The sequence below is a fragment of the Cyanistes caeruleus genome, chromosome Z (genome assembly GCF_971803275.1).
Source record: "Cyanistes caeruleus chromosome Z, bCyaCae1.hap1.1, whole genome shotgun sequence".
Taxonomy (NCBI): Eukaryota; Metazoa; Chordata; class Aves; order Passeriformes; family Paridae; genus Cyanistes; species Cyanistes caeruleus.
The window spans coordinates 44296699-44319854 of record NC_141732.1 but is presented as its reverse complement, the minus strand read 5'-3'; the positions used below and the strand labels follow the sequence as shown (position 1 = coordinate 44319854).

Here is a 23156-nt window from a genome sequence, read left to right as displayed (position 1 = left end):
AGACAACAAAGCATTACTTCTGTTCACTTATATTCTGTTCATTACAAATTATTAGATTAAGATGTGAATTATCCCAATATTAACCACATAAAACTACTCTCAGATTTTAATCAAGCTGTGCACGTGTGCAGTGGAAGAAAAAGGTAGCAGAACAATCCCTGCCTAAAGACAATCCTACAACATTTCATTTGCTTGATTTAGGTTTCATTTGTGGTTTGTTTTTTTTTTGTTGTTGTGAGGGTTTATTGTTTTTGTTGTTTTGTTTGAGAGTTTTGTTGTTGCTGTTTTTAAACTAACACCACTATTCTAGGAATGTCATATTCAGGTTAGTTGGGCAGGCTATTAATATTATCTGGATGCAAGTATTTTGATTTGTATTTAGCAAATGCAACAAAAACTGAGGAGGAAACACCTGGAGTTCGAAATTGCTTACTCTGTCTCTAAGCACAACTTATCTATTCAAGGTACATGCACTACATCCTCACGAATTTATGCTATGCACAGTTAGTAACATGATGTGTAAATAATGCACCTACTATAGCATAAACGTTTTTCAAAGCTAAAATGAGGAAATAAAAATGAAATGCTGTCTATCCCAAACTGCACAAGTTCCTTTGCACAGGCAAAGGAACAGACTAGCTGCCTGCCACCTCAACTATAAATTGATATGTGTTGTGGGTTTTTTATTAATAATATTTATTTTGTTACGCCAGATTGTGGTATCTGGGGGGGTGGCTTCTGTGAGAATCTGCTGGAAGTCACCCCCACCCCCTGTTGAAATAATCCCAGCTGGCTCCCAGACAGACATGCTGCTGGCCAAGGCTGGGCAAATCAGAAATGGTGATAACGCTCCTGTGATAACAGATTTCTAAGAGGAGGGGAGAAAAAAATGTGATTGCACTGATGTAACTGCAGCCAGCAAAGAATGGGGTGAGAACATGTGAGAGGAACAGCTCTGCAGGCACCAAGGTCAGTGCAGAAGGAGGGGCAGGAGGTGCTCCAAGCACCAGAGCTGAGATTCCCCCACAGCCCATGGTGCTGTTTCCCTGCAGCCCATGGAGGTCCATGGGGATGCAGAGATCCACCTGCAGCCCATGGAGGAGACACATGCTGGAGCAGGTGGATGCCTGAGAGGAGGCTGTGACCCCATGGGAAGCCTGTGCTGGAGCAGGGTCGTGGCAAGAACCTGCAGACCTGTGGAGAGGAGCCCATGCTGGAGCAGGCTTCCTGTAGGATGTGACCCTGTGGGGGACACACTAGAGCAACCTGTCCTTGGAAGGACTGCACCCCATGAACAGTGGCCTATGTTGCAGTAGTTTGTGGAGAGCTGTTGCCCACAAGCTGGACTGAGATGGAGAACTGTCACCCATGGGAGGGACGCCACACTGGAGCAGGGGAACAACTCTCCCTAAGCAGCAGCAGAAAAACTTGTAATGAACTGACCATAATCCCCATTCCCTGCACTGACGGAGGGTAGGAGGTAGAGCTAGGAAGGAGGGAGGAGTAGGGTCTATTTTTACTCCCCATTATCCTTGTATGATTTTGTTACTAATAAATTCAACTAATATCTCTAATTCCAGCCTGTTTTTCCCATGACAGTATATGATGAGCAATCTCTCCAAGTCCTTATCTCAACCCATAAACCCTTTTTTATATTTTCTCTCTCCTGTCCAGCTGCAGAAGGGAGGTATACAGTGACTTTGGTGAGTGCCTGGCATCCAGCCAGGGTCAGCTCAGCACATGCAGTCACTGAACCAAGAAGATAATTAGGCAGACCACATCCTTTAAAAAACTAGCCATCTTCCAGTCATATTCCCAATAGTAAATTCATGCATTTTGAGTATTTTAAATTATGTCATATATAAAGTATTTAAATCTGTCAGTTCAGATATCATAACTTTTAGATTTCTGGCTTTGGCATCAAATGATGGCAACTTTTTCTAGCAGGGGTTTGATGATCAGGCAAGGCAGTTTTTCAGACAATCCTGTCAGGTCACTTGGTCCACAGCAAAGGAAAAGAAGAAAGCAGGAAAATGAAGAGACCTTTAAGCACACATGTACTCTGATCCAAAATGCAAGCTGCAGATTTCAAATACAAGTTATCTAAGTGCTCATGTGAAAAAAGAAGTAGGTAGCTCTGAAGAGAGAATTTTAAAGAGAGATGGATAAAGGCGTGGAAGTGGGATGGGGTGAACAAAGAGAAACACTGTAACTTAATCTAAAACCAGTAAATGCAGGTTTTCTCTCACCATTAAAGATGAAATAAAAAGGTCTATCCTATCTATAAAGCTTGTTCTGCTTTCTGTATTTTCTGACAAAATGAAAATTCCTAATAAAAAACAGCTCAGTGTTTTTACCACTACTTACCAGAAAGCTAGTTTAATTGACAGTAATTACTGATAAATATTGATTCTACTTCAAGAAGAGAGCTCAGCTGAAGGCTCAATATAGATTTTAGGTCAAACTTCATCTCTTGCTGAATTGCAATGAAATTTTACTTCAAATGTATTGTCTCTTTCTTTGTAACATGCAACTGAAATGCTTAAAAATGGTGAGATGAATGGTGCCTGAAGAAAGTATTTGTGCTAGTTAGATTCACTGATTTAGTGTCTTGGTAAAAACTGTTCTGTTCCCCACATCACCCTTGCCCTTCCATCTGACAGACTTTTTGGATGTCATGGACTATATTCTCAAAAAGATCTGCCTGTTGAATGATGAGGGAGTCTCAACTTTTTTTAACGCAAGGTCCCAGTAAGGCACACTTAAGTTGAATTAGTTTCTTTGGAGATCCTAATAGTCACTGTGAAAGTAACTGTAAAAAAGTTAGAGATTATTCTACAGAAACTACTTGCTCTCTACCCTTTCTTATAAGAGGGTCCTGTAACCTCCCTCTGCCTGAAGGTCAGAATAAAATGATGAACAAAGGCAAGTCCTTGCTTGGAACAACAGACAAGACACTTCCTTGCCCATCTCAACCTCCCTTTAGGTGCCTCTCTGTACAGTAGTTACAGATAAGGAAAGTCATGTAATGGATGATAAGGATGAAGGTCCCTCTCTACTGAAGATGTTATCAAGACCAGACAGGCCTACAGCTCACAACATCAGTTCCATGAAGAAGAAAATAATAGTTGGAGTGGTAGATGGTTCCCTTCAAAGGGGAATAGAAGGTCCAATATGCTGGAAGGATACTCCCCTCAAGGAAGTTTACTGTACTCCTGGAGTCAAGGTTAATGATGTCACCAGGAAGTTTCCCAGCCTGGTTCAGTGCTCAGACTACTTCCCATTGCTGATCCTCCATGAAAGTGGTGAAGAAGTCACAACATGTAATCAGTCCAAAGGCCATCAAAAGAGACTTCAAGGCCTTGGGACAATTGGTAAGGGAATCATGGGCATAGGTTATTTTTTCCTCCCATTCTTCCATGTGAAGGTAGTGACTGAAAGAAACAGATGGATTGAGTCGATTAATATATGGCTCTGAGGCTCATGTCACTGCCAAAATTTTGGGTTGTTTAACAATGGGATAGCTAAGATAACACATTCTTGCTTGTATCAGATGGGATCAGAAGCATCACCTCTCTCAAAAGGAGAAGAGGGTCTTTGGTCAAGGGTTAGCAGGAGTCACCAATACAGCTTTTAACAATTTATGATTGAGAAGAGGGAGGTTACCATCCTATTTAATAGGTGTGGGATGATTTGCCATCCTATTTATATCAGTTAAGTGCCAGAGCCAGCAAGAGACACCCAGAGTCTAGAGAGGGACTGCAGGTCAGTAGTACACTTGGAAGACAGCACAAGGGATTCCAGCCTCTCCAGAGAGAAAGTAACTTTCACTGGAGGGGTGGGCTAACTTAAATGCCTCTATGCTAACACATCCAGCATCCAGGGAATAAAGGAGACATATGCATGCCTGCAGGTCTGTTATCTTACTGGCATGACAAAAACATGGTGGAAACTCCCATGACTGGTGTGTTGGAATGGAAGGATACAGTCTCTTCAGGAAGGGCAGGCAGGGGAGACAAAGTAGAAATGTCAACCTCTCTGTCAGTGACCATCTGCATGGAGCCCCTCCTGGAATAGATGAGGAGCTAATTTACAGTTTATGGGTGAGGATTAAAAGGAGGACAAGCACAGGTTTATATTAGAGGCCCGCTACGGGCCACCTGACCAGGAAGACCTAGCCACTGAAACCCTCCATAAGCAGAGCAGGAAAGCCTCACATTGACAAGCCCTGATCCTCATGGGGGATTCCAACCATCGCAACAGCAATTTGGAGGACCAGGCATAAACAATTTACATATATTTTGGCTCAAACATTTTGACTGTTACAACAGGAGAATGCTGATTGGATTGAGAGGGTTCTGCAGAGGTGGGGCAGTCAGTGCTGTTCTGAGCCAACTTCCTTTTCCTTCCTAAATTGTTAAGCTTGAAAATCTGCCTTAAGACTCATTCTAAGTGCACCTGTGTCAACAGAATTAAATTACAGACACCTCACTAAAAGTTGCTCCCGGACATCACAGTCTGCTAACTCCCTCATTTCCTGGAGAGCTCTAAATAACTCAGTATGCACATATGAACACTACAGCATGAATGACACATAGTATTTTACATGAGAGGCATATACCAAGTAAACCATAAAAGGAAGGGGATTGGACCCCAGCATTCTCTCAGTTGACCTCAGATCCAGACCACCCACAGCAGCAGGACCAATGCAGGATCTAAGGACTGACTTTTTTTCTTCCTCTCTTTTCCATCCATTCTCTCCTGTTTTATCCCAGCAGTTATATTCCACTTTATTCACTTACTGAACACCTGAAGTTTACTGTGAGATTTGGGAGCTAATTTGAAAGTTTGTTGTAGAAGTTGGACCTTGTTAGCCAACCCTTTTACAGATAAATTAGAGAAATTAGTGGGCTAATTTCTGGAATAAGGCTACCACATAGACATGCAGACCTTGTCTAGACAGATAAAACTTACAAGAAATATCACACACATTTCCAGGTTGTGACAGCCTGTTGGAGGCTCACGACAGTAGAGCACACGTATTCCAGGGGGCTCACTAATGACAATTGCCTCCTCCAACGCATAAAGGGGCCAAAGAAGAAAGGTGCTAGGCTGGATCTTGTTCTCAGCAACAAAGAGCTGGTGGGGAATGTGAAATCCAAGGGTATGTTGGGCTGCAGTGACCATAAAACAGTGGAGTCTGGGATCTTTGGGGAAACGAGGAGAGTGAGAAGCAATATGACTATGCTAGACTTCAGGAGAGCTGAAGTTGGCCTCTTGGGAGGATCTCCTCGGTAGAAATACCATGGCACAGAGCCCTGAGCATAGAGGGCTGAATGACATTTAAGGATTGTTTCCCCAAGATTTATGCATGAGGAGGAAACTAGAAGAGAATGTCAGGAGGCCTGTACAGATGAGCAAATTTAAAACACAAATGGACAAATGGACAAATTTAAAACACAAACAGGTAGCTTACATAGCTTGGAAAGAGGGAAAAGTAGCCTTGGAGTAATATCAAGAAATAGTCCAAGATCCAGGGAGATGAAATTGTTGTTGTTGTTGTTATTATTAGTATAATGAGAGTAAGAGAGAGGAGTAAAACACAAGAGAAACAAATGATGCACAGTACAGTGGTTCAGCACCCACTGACTGTTTCCTTCACTGGCAAGTGTTACAGACACACTGTCCAAGTTGCATAAGGTAAAAGCAGAGAGATGGTTAGGAAAGCTAAAGCATCTGGCCAAGAATACCAAGGGTAACAAAAATCTTCTTTAAGAACATTAGCAGTAAAAGACTAGGGAAAATGTGGCTCCTTTCAGAAGGGATTTGGAAGACCTGGTTATGTAGGACATTGAGAATGCTGAGGTACTCAATGACTTTTTTGCCTGTCTTCACCAGCAAGTACTCCATGCCCAAGCCACAGAAGGTGAGAACAGAGATTGGGAAAATGAACTGCCCTGTGCAGGTTTGAGAACATCAAAGGAACCTGAAGTTGCATAAATCCATTAAACTGGCACAAAAGAGCAATAAAAAGCAGATTCATTTAAACTTTTGTTCTCCTATCCCAAATTAATCTAAGCTGGAAGTCTTCAACGTCATCCATCTCTTACTCTCCTCCCTCCACCTCACACTGCAGGAGTTGTTTACTAGTTTTAGTGCAGAGCTGGTAAGTATTGCCAGAGCTTGTGCTCACTCAAATGCTTTCAGGATGGACTGTCACCTTGATTTTTAGGCAATGATCAACTGCAAACACACTGAAACAAGATGCTTAGAGATTTTTTAAATTCATTTATTACCTGTGCACAAGAGAAGTTACTACCAATAGAACTCAAAAGCTATACAGTATTTTTTTACTTGGTGGCTAAAAGTAATTTGAGTATCACATGACCATGAATAAAGGTAATTTCTCCAATTACAAATCAGAATACACATTAAAATCTTAGTGGAATAAGCCAAGTAGCTACAGAAGCAATTCCAGAGCACAAGGCCGTGGCTCTTTAATTTGGACAATGACAAAAGTAATTTACAGTAAATCTGTGAATACTGAGATAATGTTATAATGCAAGTTTCTGTACAGTTAAATGTAAAGAGACAACCAGAACAGTAATTCTAGTATATTTTAACTGAAGTTGCTTAAGCAATTTTTCTCAGATAGCTACCAAAGATCCTGGGCAATTCTATTCCAAATTCAAGTCCTGTGATTTTTTTTTCTTACTTTCCTTTGTTTGTTTGTTGTTGTTAGTTTTTTGTTTGGTTTTGTAATTTTTTGTGGGTTTTTTTTTTGTTTGTTTTGGTTTGGTTTTTTGTTCTTGTTTTGGTTTGGTTTTTTTGTTTGTTTTTTCATTACTTACTATTTCACTCCATTGTATTGTGTAAATCTCTAGAAACGAGTTGTATATATTGTGTTTATACTTTACACAAATTAAAGCAAAAGATGGTAGATTATTCAAGTGGTATAAATCTTCCAGCATTTTGCTAGTCAAGAAAAAAACCATGCCAAAATCACAATAAGCAGTATTGGTATCCACAGCTTCAATTAATTTGTTTCCTTTTTAATGTGTAATCTACATAAATTACTACTGAAGGATACTGTTTAAGTAGTAAATAAATTGGCCATTTGTAGGTCAGACAAAACTAGTTCATCCAACTGTGAAAGCTGATACTGTTTCCAAAAAATCACAAATAATGCTGAACAAAAGAACTGATGCACTCAAAAGTGAAAATGCATTGATTCCCACTGTCTGAAGAAAAACTACTGCACTCCACCTTCATATGCATCAGACTGGTTTTAGTTGTAACAAGATAATCCCAAGAGTCAGAATGAAATAAAGCAATTTAAAAGATTAAAGAGCTGTTATCAAAAATAAATTACATTTTTTCAAGTTAAAAGAAACACTGCTATGAAGGCTGAGAACCAAGCAGCCTTTCAATAGCTGCATTGATGTCTCCTCCCGTTGCTATTAGTGCTTGTAAATTTGCTTCACGGTTGAGAAAGCCCATTGCGCTCAGCTGTTCCAGTTGTTGCTGAAATCGAACTTCTGGATTTTGTAACTGCTAAGAACAAAATTTCAAGCTATAAAATATAACATATATTTAGCAAAATACACAATTTAAACATACGTGGGTTCTGCACCACTCTGTCTTTTCTAATTTTTGACTACAACTTTTTCTAGTTTCCATAAAATATATTCAGACAAATTCAATTAGCAATCAAAGAATTTTTTTAACAAGTCAACACCATCAAATTATCTACACTTACATAACATTCCTGAGCTCCAGGAAAATCTGATTGTTTGATAGAGGAGGATTCAAATTAAATTTGGTACCTGTATGTCCCATTAACAGTTTCTAAAAGATACGCATATAGGTGTTTTTTAAAACAAAACAGAGTTCAACCTAGCAACGTGGAACAGCAAAGATCATGTTGCCAGCAATCTTGAACATTACAGGCTTTAACTTGACGTAAAGATCACCTCTTCTGTAACGCCCCCAGGTATTTGTTGACTAAAATTACCAAAATCCTGATTGTTAGAAAACTTGAGTCTAAGGCAAACTGTTAGCTGTGCTTTTTAGGAAGATCCTTTTAACACAAACTCTTGGCAAAATTTTGCACGGTCTCAATGGTATGACCATCAGAGGCATGTTTTTAACCAGGACAGAAGATGTTTTTTCAGCATTTACTTGCACAGCTGCAATAGCACATTTAAGCCTCCTCTACTGACCTTTGACCAGAAGCATCCAGTGGGCTCTTCCCTCAACTATCTATCTTCTTTCCAGTATTTTACAATTAAAAGTAAAAATACCTAGAATATAATGATATACTTTACCTGAGCATTTGCACTAGCAAGTGCCTGCAACATCTGGTGGACAAACTGCTGGTGACCAGGTTCAGCAGCTCCTGAAGCTGGACTTGTATTTTCAGTGGAAACAGAACTAGGTACTGTGGACGCTGTAGGAGTTCCACTGCTTCCCACTCCACCCAAACCAGGATTAAATCTGTGCAAATTACAGAAAAAGAAATACACCACTTGAATAATAAACACTAGTTGGTCTCTTCTTATTAATTGGTGAGTACAAATTCTGTCAAAGAGAGGATAATTTGAGTAAAGTACTGAGACAAAGACCAGAGTTATCATTGTTTAGAATTGCACAGCAGATAAATGTGACAGATTCTAAAATGAGTTTAAATAAACTAAAAAAGGCGAGAGGACAATTCTTTAATACAGACTGTATGAATCTCTAAATCTAAAAAGAATGAATAACACAAGGGAAGACTTTCTGTCCAAATTTGTAAGATCAATTCTTACCCTGGTATAAGCCCCGGTGCTTCTGTTGCCAATGTCTGCAAGCCCTGCTGAATCTGCAGCAGAGCCTGCATTGCTCTGGGGTTTGACATAGCTGATAACGTGTCAGGATTCTGCATCTATGAAAAAGGTAGAAACTCTTCACTATATGTAGATGATCCAAGGAAATTTTTATTGCTAGGTGTCTTACAGAATCTGAAATAATTTCAGAACTTGGCTTTTGATTTTGTAGTTGAATATTACAGGAAATCCTTCCGTTATTTTTAATTCTGTGAGAAAACTTCCATAGAAGGTGATCAATGAACTCTCTAGACGTAGGAAAAGGCTTTTGAATGAGAATTATACAAGGACAAGTATTTTTCATTACAGATCTCAATCTTTTCAAGTCACACCAGACTGCGTTAGTACATTACTCTAGAACTAGTCTCTTATAGTACTGCTAATCAACAATTCTGAACATGATTAAACTTGACCAATAAATATATAGGAAAAAGTACTAAGTTCTTTTTTTTCTGAGCTAATTTCAGATCACAGCAATTTGATTGTGACTATTGGTACATATCTTCTTATCTGTAGTTCTTACAGCCTGAGATGTAAACAAACACACTACAAAATATACCAGCAAGCAAACATAAATAATCAAACGTTCTCAGTCTATTATGACTTCAATTACAAATTGGCTTTCACATCATCAAATAATTTAGAAGGCAAATCATTTTCATTTCTGAAATGAAACATCAAAAAAAATCATTATTTTAGACACCACCTCAAAACTAGTGGCTTAGGCTCACCTTTGCATTGAGATGCAATTGGTAAATGAAAAGTAATGTTTCAGTTACAAATAACACAGTTTTGGTAATCAGGCCAAAGAGCAGATAGCCTTATTAATATTAGAAGCTTTCCCCTAGCAACTAGACCAGATTACTTTTGCTGAAAAAAACCATTTGATTCATGCAGAAATCACAGGTTAAGGTGAAACTTCCTATAGTGCAGGGCAGAACTGCAGAATAGAACATGAAGAACTCTGATCTGACTGCATAAAGAGACTTTGGAAGAGCAATTAATGTTTTCCATTCATCTCTTGGACTTCTAAAAGTCAACTAGTAACTAAATGTACAGTAGATGAAGATTACTCCAATTTAAAGAGGTAGATATTTTGGGGTCTCCAAAGAAAGCTGCAGCAACTACTTTACGAAAATATTTAAACCTGTCTTAAATAAATGGTGGCCCAACAATTCTTAGAGCACTAAGGTGACCTGGATCACATCTCTATTTATGTTATTAATTCCAGTAGCGGCCATTTTTCCCTTGTTCTGGTGGGCAATTGCCCTTAATAGCAAAAGATACCACTATGCAGATTCCATGGTTTCTGTCTCCCAGTCCCGTAACAGAAACACAGGTTGATAAACAAGAAAACACAAGTTGAAATATTATCAGCATTCTGAGAGTATCCAGATATTTCTCCACTTCACACCTCATCTGCTAATACTGTTAATCACCTAACTTTAGACAGTGAATACAACAGAGAACTATTTGTGCAGATAAATTACAAGGCAATAGTAACAGAAGGAAACAGATATGATTCCTATTGTGCCTTCATTAATTACCAATTATTCAGATTTCAAAACATGAATCTGGTACTAGCTCCTCAGATACTACTGAGTCATTACAAAGGGGTGGCAATATGAAACACCACAGCCATTCCTGTGGTTCAAACAATATAAACAGTATCTTCTGAACACTGAACATGCTACTGTAATTCATGCATGTGCTCATTTACTCATAAAACCTCCTGTGTGCAGTCCAATCTTAGCAATGCATATTTACAGTAATTTGCAAGGACTGCCTAATGACAGAACTCACGTAGTGGATTAGGTTTTCAATTTCTACAAAAATCTTGCTTGCTTCTATTCAGGAAATGTGGTACTACTACACACTGGCAACTAATACCAAGTGGATAACTGGGCTGCAAACACAATGTTGGTACGAGCAGATGACAATGGTAGAGCAAGCTTTCCAGGAAAGATTTCAGAACCCACTTCTTTTAAATTAGTTAATGACTTGGGTCTTTCAAGACATGTTCTAGGACCTCTTTTCCAGATATTTAAGGCCGGTTTGAATAGGCATGAGAAAAGCATACTGAAACTTTAACTAGTAGTGTGAAAAGTACTATTCCTTTTAATTTGTGAAACAAATCTTGTCACAAAGAGGTATGTTCTGGCTGGTGGGCAGTAAGAACATTTATTTCTTCTAAGCAAAGAAGCAAGAACAAATCTTAGTGGTTGTGCTAGTCATAGAAAACAGTCAGGTTTAATTTTTGAAAGAGATGGAGACATTAGCAAAAATATTATCAAGGAACAATCGAACTTCCTATCTAAAACTAATGAGAATATGTTACAGAACCTAGCTATTAGCCAAATCAAAGACAGGCACCAATTTACTAAAAGTATTGCTCATTGACTTGAAGACCTTTATTAAGAGCTAGTATCTTATCTTACTTGCTGAAGGAAAGTTGGAAGTTGTTGTCTCATTTGTTCCTGAAGTTGAGGATTTCCAACAAATAAAGGATTATTCAACATCATCTATAGGACAAAAATATTTAACTTCAAAGATCAAGCAGTAAAAACCACTGGAGGTTTTAAAACAACTACCGACAATACAGCAATAGTCTATGAAAATCACCTCACAGAATAATAATTATCTACTCTTTTGGCCAAAACTTTAGGGGAGTGTTATCTTTTGTTTCTGTGTATTTGTTTCACTTTTGCTTCATTGTGTTTTTTTTTCCCTTGTAAGTGAATGGATTTTCAGATACATATTAAGCAGTCTTGCCAAGTATTAGATGAAAATCCTTTTCTCTTGAGCCTCCGCTACAAATCTAAGTAATAGCTTTGCTATTACTAATAACTTTGCTATTACTAATATCACCTGAAGTCAAGGATACTTTGAAGTGAGCACTTAACACAGAAGAGATAATATTTTTTCAATCTCAGTTCAGAATTTGACTTTCAATATTACCACTTTAAATAAAAATTGAAAGCACTTCTGCAACACCATTCATAAAACAGTATCTCCATTTTTAGTGAGCACAGGTCATAAATAAGAAGTTAAAAACAGTGTCATATGTACATAAAGCACCAAGTCCCTTCCCTTCATTTCTCCCAAACTAGTGTGGTTATTTATTTACTGTTAGCTCTACCTTAATCTATAACCAAAACTTGTTTTGTCTGTTCCTAATGCTGGATCACAAGTTTTGGGCTGTGCAAAACATACATAACCCCACCATTTATTTTAGAAGCATGTCAGGCATGATATCCAGCTACAAATTGAAGAAATTCACTGCAACAAATCATTGAAAGTAAGCAAGTAATAATATCATTAAGTTAGGAACTAACATTAAAAACTGGCCCTTTCGCCATAGGCGATTTTTGACCTTTGGGTTTTGTCTTTTTTCCCTTAAATACACACAAGGTATTACTGTACCAAGTAGTACAATTTACCTGTACTGCAAGATCAGGATTCTGGCTTAATGATTGCATCATGCTTCTCATGTAGGGTGCAGACAACATATTCTGCATAAGTTGTGGGTTTTCTGTTATCTGCTGTAATAAGCTCTGCATTCCTGGTGTGTTGAACATACCAGCTTAAAGAAAAGTTAAAGGGCACTTTAGTAAACATCCTGACTATTATCAGAAAACATAGACTATCTAAACCCAGAATATATAACCACTTGGTTTTCATGAGTTTAAGACCCTGAAATTTACCTCAGTATGGTTCTGCTTACACAGACCCACCTACCCTAGAAGTTAAGACAGACATTGTCTGTCACGCTTCATCAACCATCCACATTATTAGCTGTTTTCCCATTTGCTCCAAAACAGGAAAAAAACCTACAATTCATCTAAGGATTTGTTACTTTTGTTGTTTTAAGGCAGTATACAAGTATTATTATCACTAAGATTATTTTTCATATTTTTTTATTTTTCCTGATTTTCTTCAGAGGACTTTGATAATAGTAAAATGTTCTACCAAAGTAAATAGCAATAAAAACTAAATCAAAAACTTTCTTCCTAACAAAAGAATCATTCCAGCAACTTTGCAAGTATGTGCACATATATACAGTTGCAGCAACAAACACACCTCCAAGTCCAGGTCCCAAATTTGGTCCAGTTGAGCTCTGTCCCGTAGTGCTAGAAGTGCTATTTTCAGCATTGCTGCTGCCACTGCTCTCACTACTAGTGCCAGCGTTTGTGGTAGAAGTCTGCGAACTAGACTGAGGAGCCCATGGATTTGGCAGAGGATCTCTATTTTCTGTACGAGATGGCTGATTGTCCCCTCCTGCTGAAGCATTGCTTACTAAAGAAGCAAATGGATTACCTCCAAACTACAAAGGAAAGAAAACACTTATAATCTACAAATTTCTACATCATACAAAATGAAATCAAACATTTATGGCTCTTCATCAATTATACTTACCACTCTACAGTAATTAAATGTAAATATTGTGAAAAGACACTAACACTGAAAGATTCTAGGACCCTCCAAGAAATTAAATCACATTTATTTTTGAAAGCAGTGTTGCTACTGCACTCTATTTCCATCACAGTAAAATTGTGTTTTGCACACTGGTTTTTCAATTTGAGGCCTTTTATTCTTCTCACCTTCAGTTAAAAGTTACTGAACTTAAAAGGATTTTACTAGACCTCCAAATCTTAAGGCAATTAATTAAAGGAATTAAAAATTAAGAAAGAAACAAATTTATGAACCTTAACATAACTTCTCAGTCACTCAAAGTGATAGCTATATTTCTTCAGGCTCAGAAGAACACAGGATTTTTAAAGTTCTTTCCTCTCATGAATAAAAGGCTACATAGCAACTTCAGGTTTCAAGAATTGAAAAGTAAAAGAAAAGTCTTGTCAAGTAAACAACTGGAAATTTAAATTACTTAAATTCTTTTATTAAAAAAAAAGTAATTATTTCCTTTCTGTGTCATTTGTAATCTTTTCTCACCTGCTCCTGTGCTGCATTCAGTATTGGCTCCTGAATGTCTGTGTACATACGCCGCAAGGCATTGTATCCCCCCGGTATACTTTCAAGGTTGCTCAAGGCTCGGTCCTGGTTTCGCATCATTTCCTGCATCATTGCAGGGTTTCTAGCAAGTTCTAGTGTCTAGAGAAGTGGAACGTTTAATCTGTATTAATAAGAAATCCATTCTAAAGTGAAAACGTCAGCAATACCTCAATATTGTCAGCAATATAGTTTGGCAGTATCTCAGTTATCCCTCTATAAGCCAGTTTAAAATAATGATTAAAACTGAATCAACTGTCAGCTCAGTGTGAGTCAACACAATTCTGTATTTAGCCAGCATTCTACCATAATTTTTACTATTTCTAACATCACTACAGCAGGCAGCCTATAGTATGAAATTTAAAATAAATACATACAATTTCAAAAGCATCTATTAATCTCTTTGTATTTTGATACATTTTGCCACACAATGTATCTTTTATTTATCTTTTAATTTTAAAAGCATTTAGAACTACCCACAGTGAGACACAATGAAAATATGCAGTAGTTTGGAGAATTACTACTTATGGTAAAATTGCTGGCTAGACAACCAGTTTCAAGAGCAGACAGCCACATCCAGTTCTAGCCTCAGAAGACATGACTACACAGTATTCAATTGCTTTCAAAAATGCTATGCTGCAGATTTTCTGAAGTATCAGTCTATTTTGGACATTAAGAACGAGAAACGTAGATACGGGTTATCTATGGCAACCTTTTACTGATTCTGAGTAAGACTAAATACTTCAATAATGTTTACACACTCCATTAAGCACATCCAATTCCTGCCCTGTTGTTTACAGTAACAGCAGAATCACAAGTCATGAACTAATAGATCTTTTTACGTACCTGTCTCATTATATCTGGATTATTTAGCATGTGACTGATTTCTGGATTTCTCTGTATCAGTTGCTGCATTTGAGGGTTAGCCATAATTAACTGCCTCATCAGGTCGGGATTTGAAAGCATGCTCTGAACAAATGGATTCTCCATTATCTGAACCATCATTTCCGGGTTGGACATAAGTTGTCGTTGCATCTGACTCTGCAACTCTGAGAAGTTTGAAGTATTTAAGCCCAGGCTACTCAGGCCTGCCAAACCTCCAAGGCCACCTTTAAGAAGATGAAAAATTGTGACTGACTATCCTTCCAATCACATCCACATTTTTTCTGAATACAAAACACTTGAACATATACTTCAAAATAATGGAAGTGAATAGAAAGTCCCATCCTTTGCAAGGCTGTTCAGGCCTATTCACTAAGGGTTTGCTTCCTTAAATAATAATACACATAACTAAAAATCCAACAAACTGCATTTTTAAATAAAACTTGTTATCAGTCTAACAACTTTTTTTCTCATTTTCCAAAGCCAAGATTTGGGGGCTTTAGGTCCATGTCCCCCCATACCCCATCCAGTAGCACTTAACAATTGCATTTGTAATAATCAATTATCTGTCTCATCTTGGTTAAATGATAAGAGCAAACTCCCAATTTAAGTAGTATTCTCTATTCTAACTAAAAGCAGATCCTGTGTTCCTCTTGGTAGTAATGTACCAGAAACTAATTATGTTTTCAGTTTTGTGCTTGGCCAAACCCAAGTAAAAAAATTTCAAAAGGTACTAGACAGACCAAAGAACCGTTTAAACATAAGAAATCATCTGCTTACTATAATTGGCTTTTCCAATTCTACCTCTTCCCCACTCCCAAATACAAAACAAAAGACAAAAAAGGATGAAAAAAACCCCACCACAACTATGGAAAGAGGTTATAATTTTTAAGTCAATAGACTGCAGCCTCTTCATTCACAGAGGTGAAAGTTGATAATACTATCAGCTTTGATATGATAACTATGATAATAGACTTGAAACCCAAGAAATACTTAATTGTCAGATTAGAAATAACTTTGTTGCTTTTATTGAAGATCTTGGCTTCATGTTACAGGTCCAAACTTCTATGATTCATCTGTATTCACATAACAGGAATTCAGATGCACTTTTAAGAAGTACAAGGACACTGGAAGGAATTTAATTACTCATAGTGCCAAAATATAAAATCAGTAGCACATTACCACTGAAGGTGAAACAGTACAAATCTTAAGTTTTTGGTGAAACACTGGCACAGCTTATCCAGGGAGGTGATGGATGCCCCATCTCTGGAAACATTCAACATCAGGTTGGATGGGGCTCTGAGCCCCATTATCTAGCAACTTAATCTAGTTAAAGGTGTCCCAGCTAATCGGGACAATGTTTGGACTAGATTACCTTTATGGGTATCCCTTCCAACCCAAACTATTTTGTGATTCTATATAAAACAATAAAGCAGCTCTCCTCTGGTAACTGACTGATCAGAAACTTTCTACAGCCAATTCAATATATATCTGTAATCAGTTTTTTGGCTGGTGTGTTTATTTGGGTTTTGTTTTTCAAGTTCTGTCTACATTGTAATAAAGCTTTGGGGACAATTACCTGAATCCAAGAGAAGATACCCACCATTTTACCTGACAAATATTCTTACCCAAGCCAAAGGGGTTACTATTTGTTGATGTTGGTGTTGAGGTGCTACTGCTTGACGTTGATGTGGTAGCAGTACTCCCACTGGTGTTTGCCTGTTGAGCTGGGTGGTCTTGTGATCTAAAAAAGCAATTTGAAAAATTTTAAGAGTGTAACAAGTTGTTTTAAGTAGTGCCATTAAATACAGCTGTAGTATTATACTGGAGAATCTTAAATTATATTTTGATTCTTGACCAAAACCCATTTATCCCCAGATGGCTTCCTGCAGTAAATCTTTCTCAGACCCCTGTCATGTCATCAGTTTTTCAGAACAGTAGTTTCAAATAGAAAAAACAGATAGGTATTACTGCAGCCGTTACCACCTTCTCATCCTACCCTGTGATGCCTGCCAATTAATTGTTTTCTCTGTCCTTACCTTGCTTTAAGGATCCATGTCTTACTTCACTATACTCACATACTACTGACAACATGCCCACACCTTGAAGAAATAAAGCCTGACAAATTTAATGCAGAAATTATTTCATGCCACGTCTCTAACAGGATGCTTTCTTGAATATGAAATTCAGTTAATGTCACGTTTTATTACAAGACAAATCTCAGACTCAGACCTTTAAGACTTCAAGGACAGGCTGATAATGAAATCACATGAAGCTAAAGCCAGCATAACTTAGTACAGGCACTAAAGGCTGCCCAGGCTGTATACTCACCACACCCTTCTACTGCAGGCAGAAAGACAGATGTTGCCATGTAGTAAAGGAGATCAAGAAACTGAGCTTGAATAAAGCTAACCTGGCCTCTCTGTTCTAAAGAAAAGAGACTACTTTTAAATCCAAATCAATTCTCCGCTGTGGTTCAACAATCAATAAATGACTGTATTTGCAGTACTACAGAATAAAATAACTTTTAAAACTATGAATTCAGACTTCACAAAAAGATCTGAGAATTTGACAGTACACTAGACTTCATACCTCAGTTCACCCAGGAGGACCTTTCTCCTATAACACGAGTCTGTGCTTGCTCAACTCAAGCAAACACCAATAAAAAAAAACTCATCTGTACAAAAAAATTCAGAAATATGCCTTAAATGCAGAGATCCTCTAAAGGTTTTTAAGAGTTCTTTATCTTCATTATCAGTAACTGCAAACTTTCAACACATGATGACTATGATTAGCCAAGCAGCTGTAACTTGAATGAGAAATATTATAGACCGTATACTGATCATGATTCTCCTGCTAGAGATATTTTGATTTTCTTTCATCTAGAAAACACACACATCTTTCCTCCATAAGTAAAAGAAAACTAATAACCATAAAATCCTATTAGTATTTTCAACTGAGAAACTACTCTGACAAGCAACTATGCTGCTCCATGTAATAGACAGGAAAGGTTCTCAGAAGTGTGACAGAAAAGTAGATGAAACTTGCAGTTCAACAGTGCTCCCATGTAAACTGGGGAATATTCTCTGAAGACAGTGGTTCATGTGAGTGTCAAGCCTGCTAGCCTCCAGTCTTTCAGTGATATTCCTGTCAAGAGCACATCCTCTTTTATACCTGTTTTGCCATTATGTTTCCTCACAGCACTTGTAAACAAATGATACCTGTTGACCTAGATCTCTATTTGGAAATTCAATGTATCTTCACTGCCCACTGCTCATCACTCACTGCTACTCTGACAATGTAGAATCTGGACAGGTTAGAAGATTTCACTGAAAGTGTGCAGCAGTCTGGAAAATGTAGCACAGCAAAAAAAAGTAATCTTTTTTTTAACAAGGATTGTCTGGGATATATGAGGATTTCTGTTTCGAAATTACACATCTAACATAGCTTAGAAGGGAAAAGACCACTGTCAGATCCAAATTTGGGAAAGAACTTTTACTTTATTCAGATACATAGCAGCAACAGTAACAACAACAGAAAAGTAAATGGCACAGCATCAAGTAGCTGGGAACAAATCAATCTTGATACTCATGGCCAAAAATCAGCACATTCCAGGCCACACTGGCAGGGTCTAAATCTTGTCTTTTGAGACGAGCATAAAATACAGATATTTTAACAAGAACACTACTGAGAAATTTCAGGACAATGCTATACTTTCTTAGAGGTGATTTTCATTCTCTCCAGAAGGTTTTAGCATTAAAACATTTTTAGTTTATTCAAGCAAAGCTAGTGGAAAACTAAAAAAAAAAAAACCTTCAACACATCATTTGAAGACAGCACAGGTACATGAAAAGGATCTGTAGTTCTTTGTTCATACTTCATTTTCCCAGACATGATTAAAACATTCTGCAGATCGTAGAAATACACTCTTGTAAAATGATTCAAAAAAAAGCAGGCACGAGTGAAGACGTGGAGTGCAATGCTGGTAAGACAGATGTAGGAACAGTGAAAATTCCCCAAAAGCCACACATTTGACATTGGTGCTCGTGGGGGGTTTCTCTGCTCAGAGGTAAAACACAAGAAGGTCCAAGAGGCTGGCAGTGGTATTTCAGTACGTATAGCTATAGCAGATATCCATGATGAAACTACAAACTCTGAAGACTGTGCAAGTCAAAAGCATCCTGCTAATACTACTCACGATGCCTCTCTGCCATACACCAGACTGCAGGCAAAAAAACCAACAAAAAAATAGCAACAGCAGAATACCCATTCAGTTGCACAAGGCACAGAATTGCAGTATTACCTAATACTGTATTCAGTTGTATCAGCATGAATGTCAGGTGGAGGAGGCACAGGGCAGGAAAGGGAGACCTCTGACAGTACAAACATGTATTTTGATTCCAGGATGAAAAACATAATCCTTCTAGGGCATGAATATAGAACTGAAGGTATCAATTTCAAAAGGTATCCACATTTAATGCTAGTGCTACTAATTTCAAGGTGAATTTGTTACTTAATGCTAATGTTACTAGCTGGTCTTTGTGTCTTGGTAAGACCTTGAAAGGGAAAGCCTATTTCTGTTCTCTCCTAAACTCCATGCTCTTTCCTTCAACATCGAATGTTTTCACATCAGAAGGGATCCTCACCACAGACAGAAAAGACCTAAGTAGAACAGGAGCAAAACCACTTTCACACTAAAAGAATGAACATGTTATTGACCAATACCAAACTGCTTTTGAGGGATCTATTACTCTGCTAGTTGGAAGGATTTTTGGGCACTTCACAGGAAGTGCATGCAACATAGCCAACTGACAGAACTTTCTAACTGTTATTCTAATGCTTCTTCACCAAAAGAAAAACAAAAACAAACAAAGCAAAACACCAAAACCAAACCAAAAAAATCCCAAACCACCTCAAAATCTAAATTCTATTCAGCCAGATAAATTCACAGCATTTTTCCTTCTTTGTTTTACCAAAACAGAGAGTCTTTACTCACTGTGTTGGTAAAACAATGAAAGAAAATTCACTGCAGAGAAAAAAAGAGAAAGAAAAGATTCACTCTGTCTTCGTGTGTGAAAAGAAAATCTGCATAACATATATTAATGGACAGTAAGAGATGATATCTAACAACTATGAAGCCAAAGCACAGCCAGAACTAAATAAAAAAAAAAAAAGTTATATAACAAGCAAATAAACAACCCCCCCAAAAAACAACCAAAATAAAAGACATGCATTTAGAAACACAAACCAAACTAAAATACAAGATAAATGAAAAAAAACCACTGTAAATTCGTAATTTCACTTTTGTCCTGCAGCAGCTGCAACCGAGGAATCGATTAAGATGATTTCGTCAAATCTAGTTTTGCCCAACAGAAAGCTATTAATAATCCAGAGTACTTTTACTCCTCTAGAGGTAAACAGAAGACTACTTGTTATTAAGGTTACCTGTTTTGTGTTTTGATAACCAGGTGAACAGTGAGTCCATCATGAATTCCATGCTGAATCAAAGTATCTTGATCTTTTAAAATTTTTCCAGCAAATATCAACACAAGCTGATCAGTGTGGGACTTGAAACGCTTAGAGATTTCTTCCTTGAACTAAACAAAAAAATGATAATTTATGTAATTAAATACTGAACTGCAATTTTTAAAAATAATTTAAGAACCATCTATTTTTCACATATGCTATATTACCTCACTTGTACTCCATATTCTGTATTTCACAAACTAGAACTACTTTTGTTTCTTGGACTTCTTTTTGTCCACAGGAAGATAGGAAATACTTCTCTGTTATTCAGAAAAGCAAATCAGAAGAATTTCACATCTAAATTATTAGTTTCATAAGTCATGACAACAAAAATCTGATTTCTCTTGGAGACTGCTGTGACTTCAATCAGGCATGCATCCATCATAGAAATACATACTAGTATATACAGTACTTAAACACACCCATATGTACAGACATACAGGTAAAGTATGCATATAATTATATACTAGAAAGTACACATATAAATGTGCACACCACTGAAGCCATCCATTGCTGAAGGATGGATGATGCAATTCACAAAGAGGATAAATCTATCTAGACTTTTGAAGGAACTGAGTATACTCTCTCCTTAGATGTATTTTTGCTGCCTTCCTTCCACTTGTCAAAACTAGCATTCCTTTCCACACAGACAAAAGTTATACCCTAGGTGGCTCTGCTTTCTCATTCAATGCATGACACAGCTACACAAAATGCAGCTGCAGCCCAGGGCACAGTGAAAAACACATTTTTCATTTAAATGGGAAATCACCACAAGACCTTTTATAAAAGAGGCTGCTTGCTATGTGTTGACTGTCAAAAACAACTTAAATAACAGATTAGCTTCATACACTTAGTACTTTTTTTTTTGCTGAGGCAAGGAAGAGAATTATCTACACACATGGAAAACAGAATCCTAAAAACTTTGTTGAAAAGGAATGTAAAAATCACCTAGTTCCAACTCCTCTACCTCCTCTACCATAGGTAGAGACACCTTCCACTAGACCAGGTTATTCAAAGCCTAGTCTGGCTTTGAACACTTCCTGCAATTGGGCATCCACAGCTTCTCTGGGAAACCTGTAGCACTGTCCTAACAGCAAAGAATTTCTTCCTAATATGAAAGAGGGTAAAGTCATTACCCTCATACCATCACTCCATGCCCTTGTAAAAATACCCTCACCATCTTTCATGCAGGTCTCTTTTGGCCACTGAAAATCTCCTCTAAGGTCTCCCTGGTGCCTTCTCTTTTCCAGGATGAACAAAAGTCTCTCAGCCTGTTTTCACAGGACATGTGCTCCAGCCCTCTGATCATCCTGGTGGCCTCCTTCCTGGCTCACTCCAACAGGTCCATATCTTCCTGTGCTGGGGTCCTCAGAGCTGGATGCAGCACTCCAGGTGGAATTTCACCAGAACAGAGCAGAGCACCTTGCTCACCCTGCTGGCCATGCTGCCTTTGATACAAACAACTTTCTGGGCTGTGAGAATACATTGCTTGGTCATGTCCAGCCTCTCATCAACTGGAACCCCTAAGTCTTTCTCCTCAGGACTGCTCTCAATCCACCCTGCCAGTATTTGTATTTGGGATTGCCCCAACCAAATGTAGGACTTTGCACTTGGTCTTGTTGAATTTCATGAGGTTCTCACGAGCCCACATCTCCAGCCTGTCACGGACGGCATCCCTTCCCTCCAGTGCTTCATTCACATCACACTGAATGGCACAGGCTGTTGGGGTGCACTCAATCCCACTGTCTATGTTCCTGACAAAGATGTTAAATCATGCTTGTCCCTGTACCGATTCCTGAGGACACCACTCATCACTGGTCTCCGCTTGGACAGTGAGCCATTCACAACTCTTTAAATTTGTTATTCACTGATAGTCCATTTGTAAAAATAGTATCTCTCCAGTTTAGCAACAAGTCATGTGGCACAGTGTCAAACACTCTACATATGTGCAAGTACACGATGTCACTCACTTTTCTCTCGTCCACCACCACTGCAACCACATCACAGGCAACCATCAAATTTGTCCTTAGTGAAGCTGTGTGGACTGTCATTAAACTTCTCCTTACTTTCCATGTTCCTTAGCATAATTTCCAGGAGGTTCTGTTCCATGATCCTACCAGGCACTGAGGTGAGACTGACCAGCGTGTAGCTCCCTGGGTCTTCCCAATTTCCCTTCCCAAAATATATGGATGTTCTGTTTCGCATTTCCCAGTCTGTGGGAACTTCTCTGGGGAACTGCCATAACTTCTCAAATACAATGGTTAGTGGCTTAGCTGTTTCCTTGCCCAGATCCATCAGGGCCTATAGACGTAGCTCATCGGATCCCATGGGTCTCGAACCTGATCTTCAACAGAGGATGGTGCCTCATTTTCCCAATCCCTGCTTTCACCAAGTTGGGCAGTGTAGCCGGAGCACCTGCCAGTGAAGGGAACAGGCTGGGCATTGGAGAGCGGGTGCTGAGCCACTGTGCTGTGCATCATTTATTTTTCTTGGGTTTTACTCCTCTCTCCCTCTCATATTGTTGTTGTTGTTATTATTCTTATTATTGCTGTTGTTGTTTTAAATATTAAACTGATCTTATATTGATCCATGAGTTGTTTGTTTTTTTTTCTGATTCTCTTACCATTTCACTAAGCAGGACAGAAGTGAGGAAGCAGTTGCATGATAATTGCTGACTTTATGATGACAAAAATTAATGCATATTCAGGCAGGTCTAAAAAAATTAATTTTTGTGTTATGTTGTTCTTCAGTTTGCACAACATAACTAAATAACAGTATCAGTAAATTACAGTTAAAATACTTCACCCACTGGGAAAACCAAAAGCAGAAGGAGTTCAGCGTCACCGGCTGGAAATGATGAGCGTTTCTGTCCAATTC

General features: G+C 38.1%; 1 protein-coding gene across 12 annotated transcripts in view; it reads right to left on the bottom strand.

Moving 5' to 3' along the window:
* Positions 1–23156, bottom strand: part of UBQLN1 (ubiquilin 1) — a 39255-nt gene that overhangs the window by 4975 nt on the left and 11124 nt on the right. For 6 of the 12 annotated variants that reach the window (XR_015280889.1, XR_015280887.1, XR_015280890.1 and 3 more), the window contains exons 2-10: positions 20199–20350; positions 16382–16497; positions 14718–14980; positions 13815–13973; positions 12945–13188; positions 12305–12447; positions 11303–11386; positions 8808–8923; positions 8328–8496 (exon numbers count right to left, since the gene is read on the bottom strand). Coding sequence is in view for 8 of the 12 variants with exons in the window: in XM_086868908.1 (XP_086725034.1) it covers positions 8328–8496; positions 8808–8923; positions 11303–11386; positions 12305–12447; positions 12945–13188; positions 13815–13973; positions 14718–14980; positions 16382–16497; positions 20199–20350 (1446 nt within the window). In the remaining 4 variants the exon portion in view is untranslated. Of the gene's footprint in view, positions 1–6273; positions 7574–8327; positions 8497–8807; positions 8924–11302; positions 11387–12304; positions 12448–12944; positions 13189–13814; positions 13974–14717; positions 14981–16381; positions 16498–20198; positions 20351–23156 lie in introns of those variants that run through there. The other 6 variants (XM_086868904.1, XM_086868902.1, XM_086868903.1 and 3 more) reach the window with 6 other exon arrangements.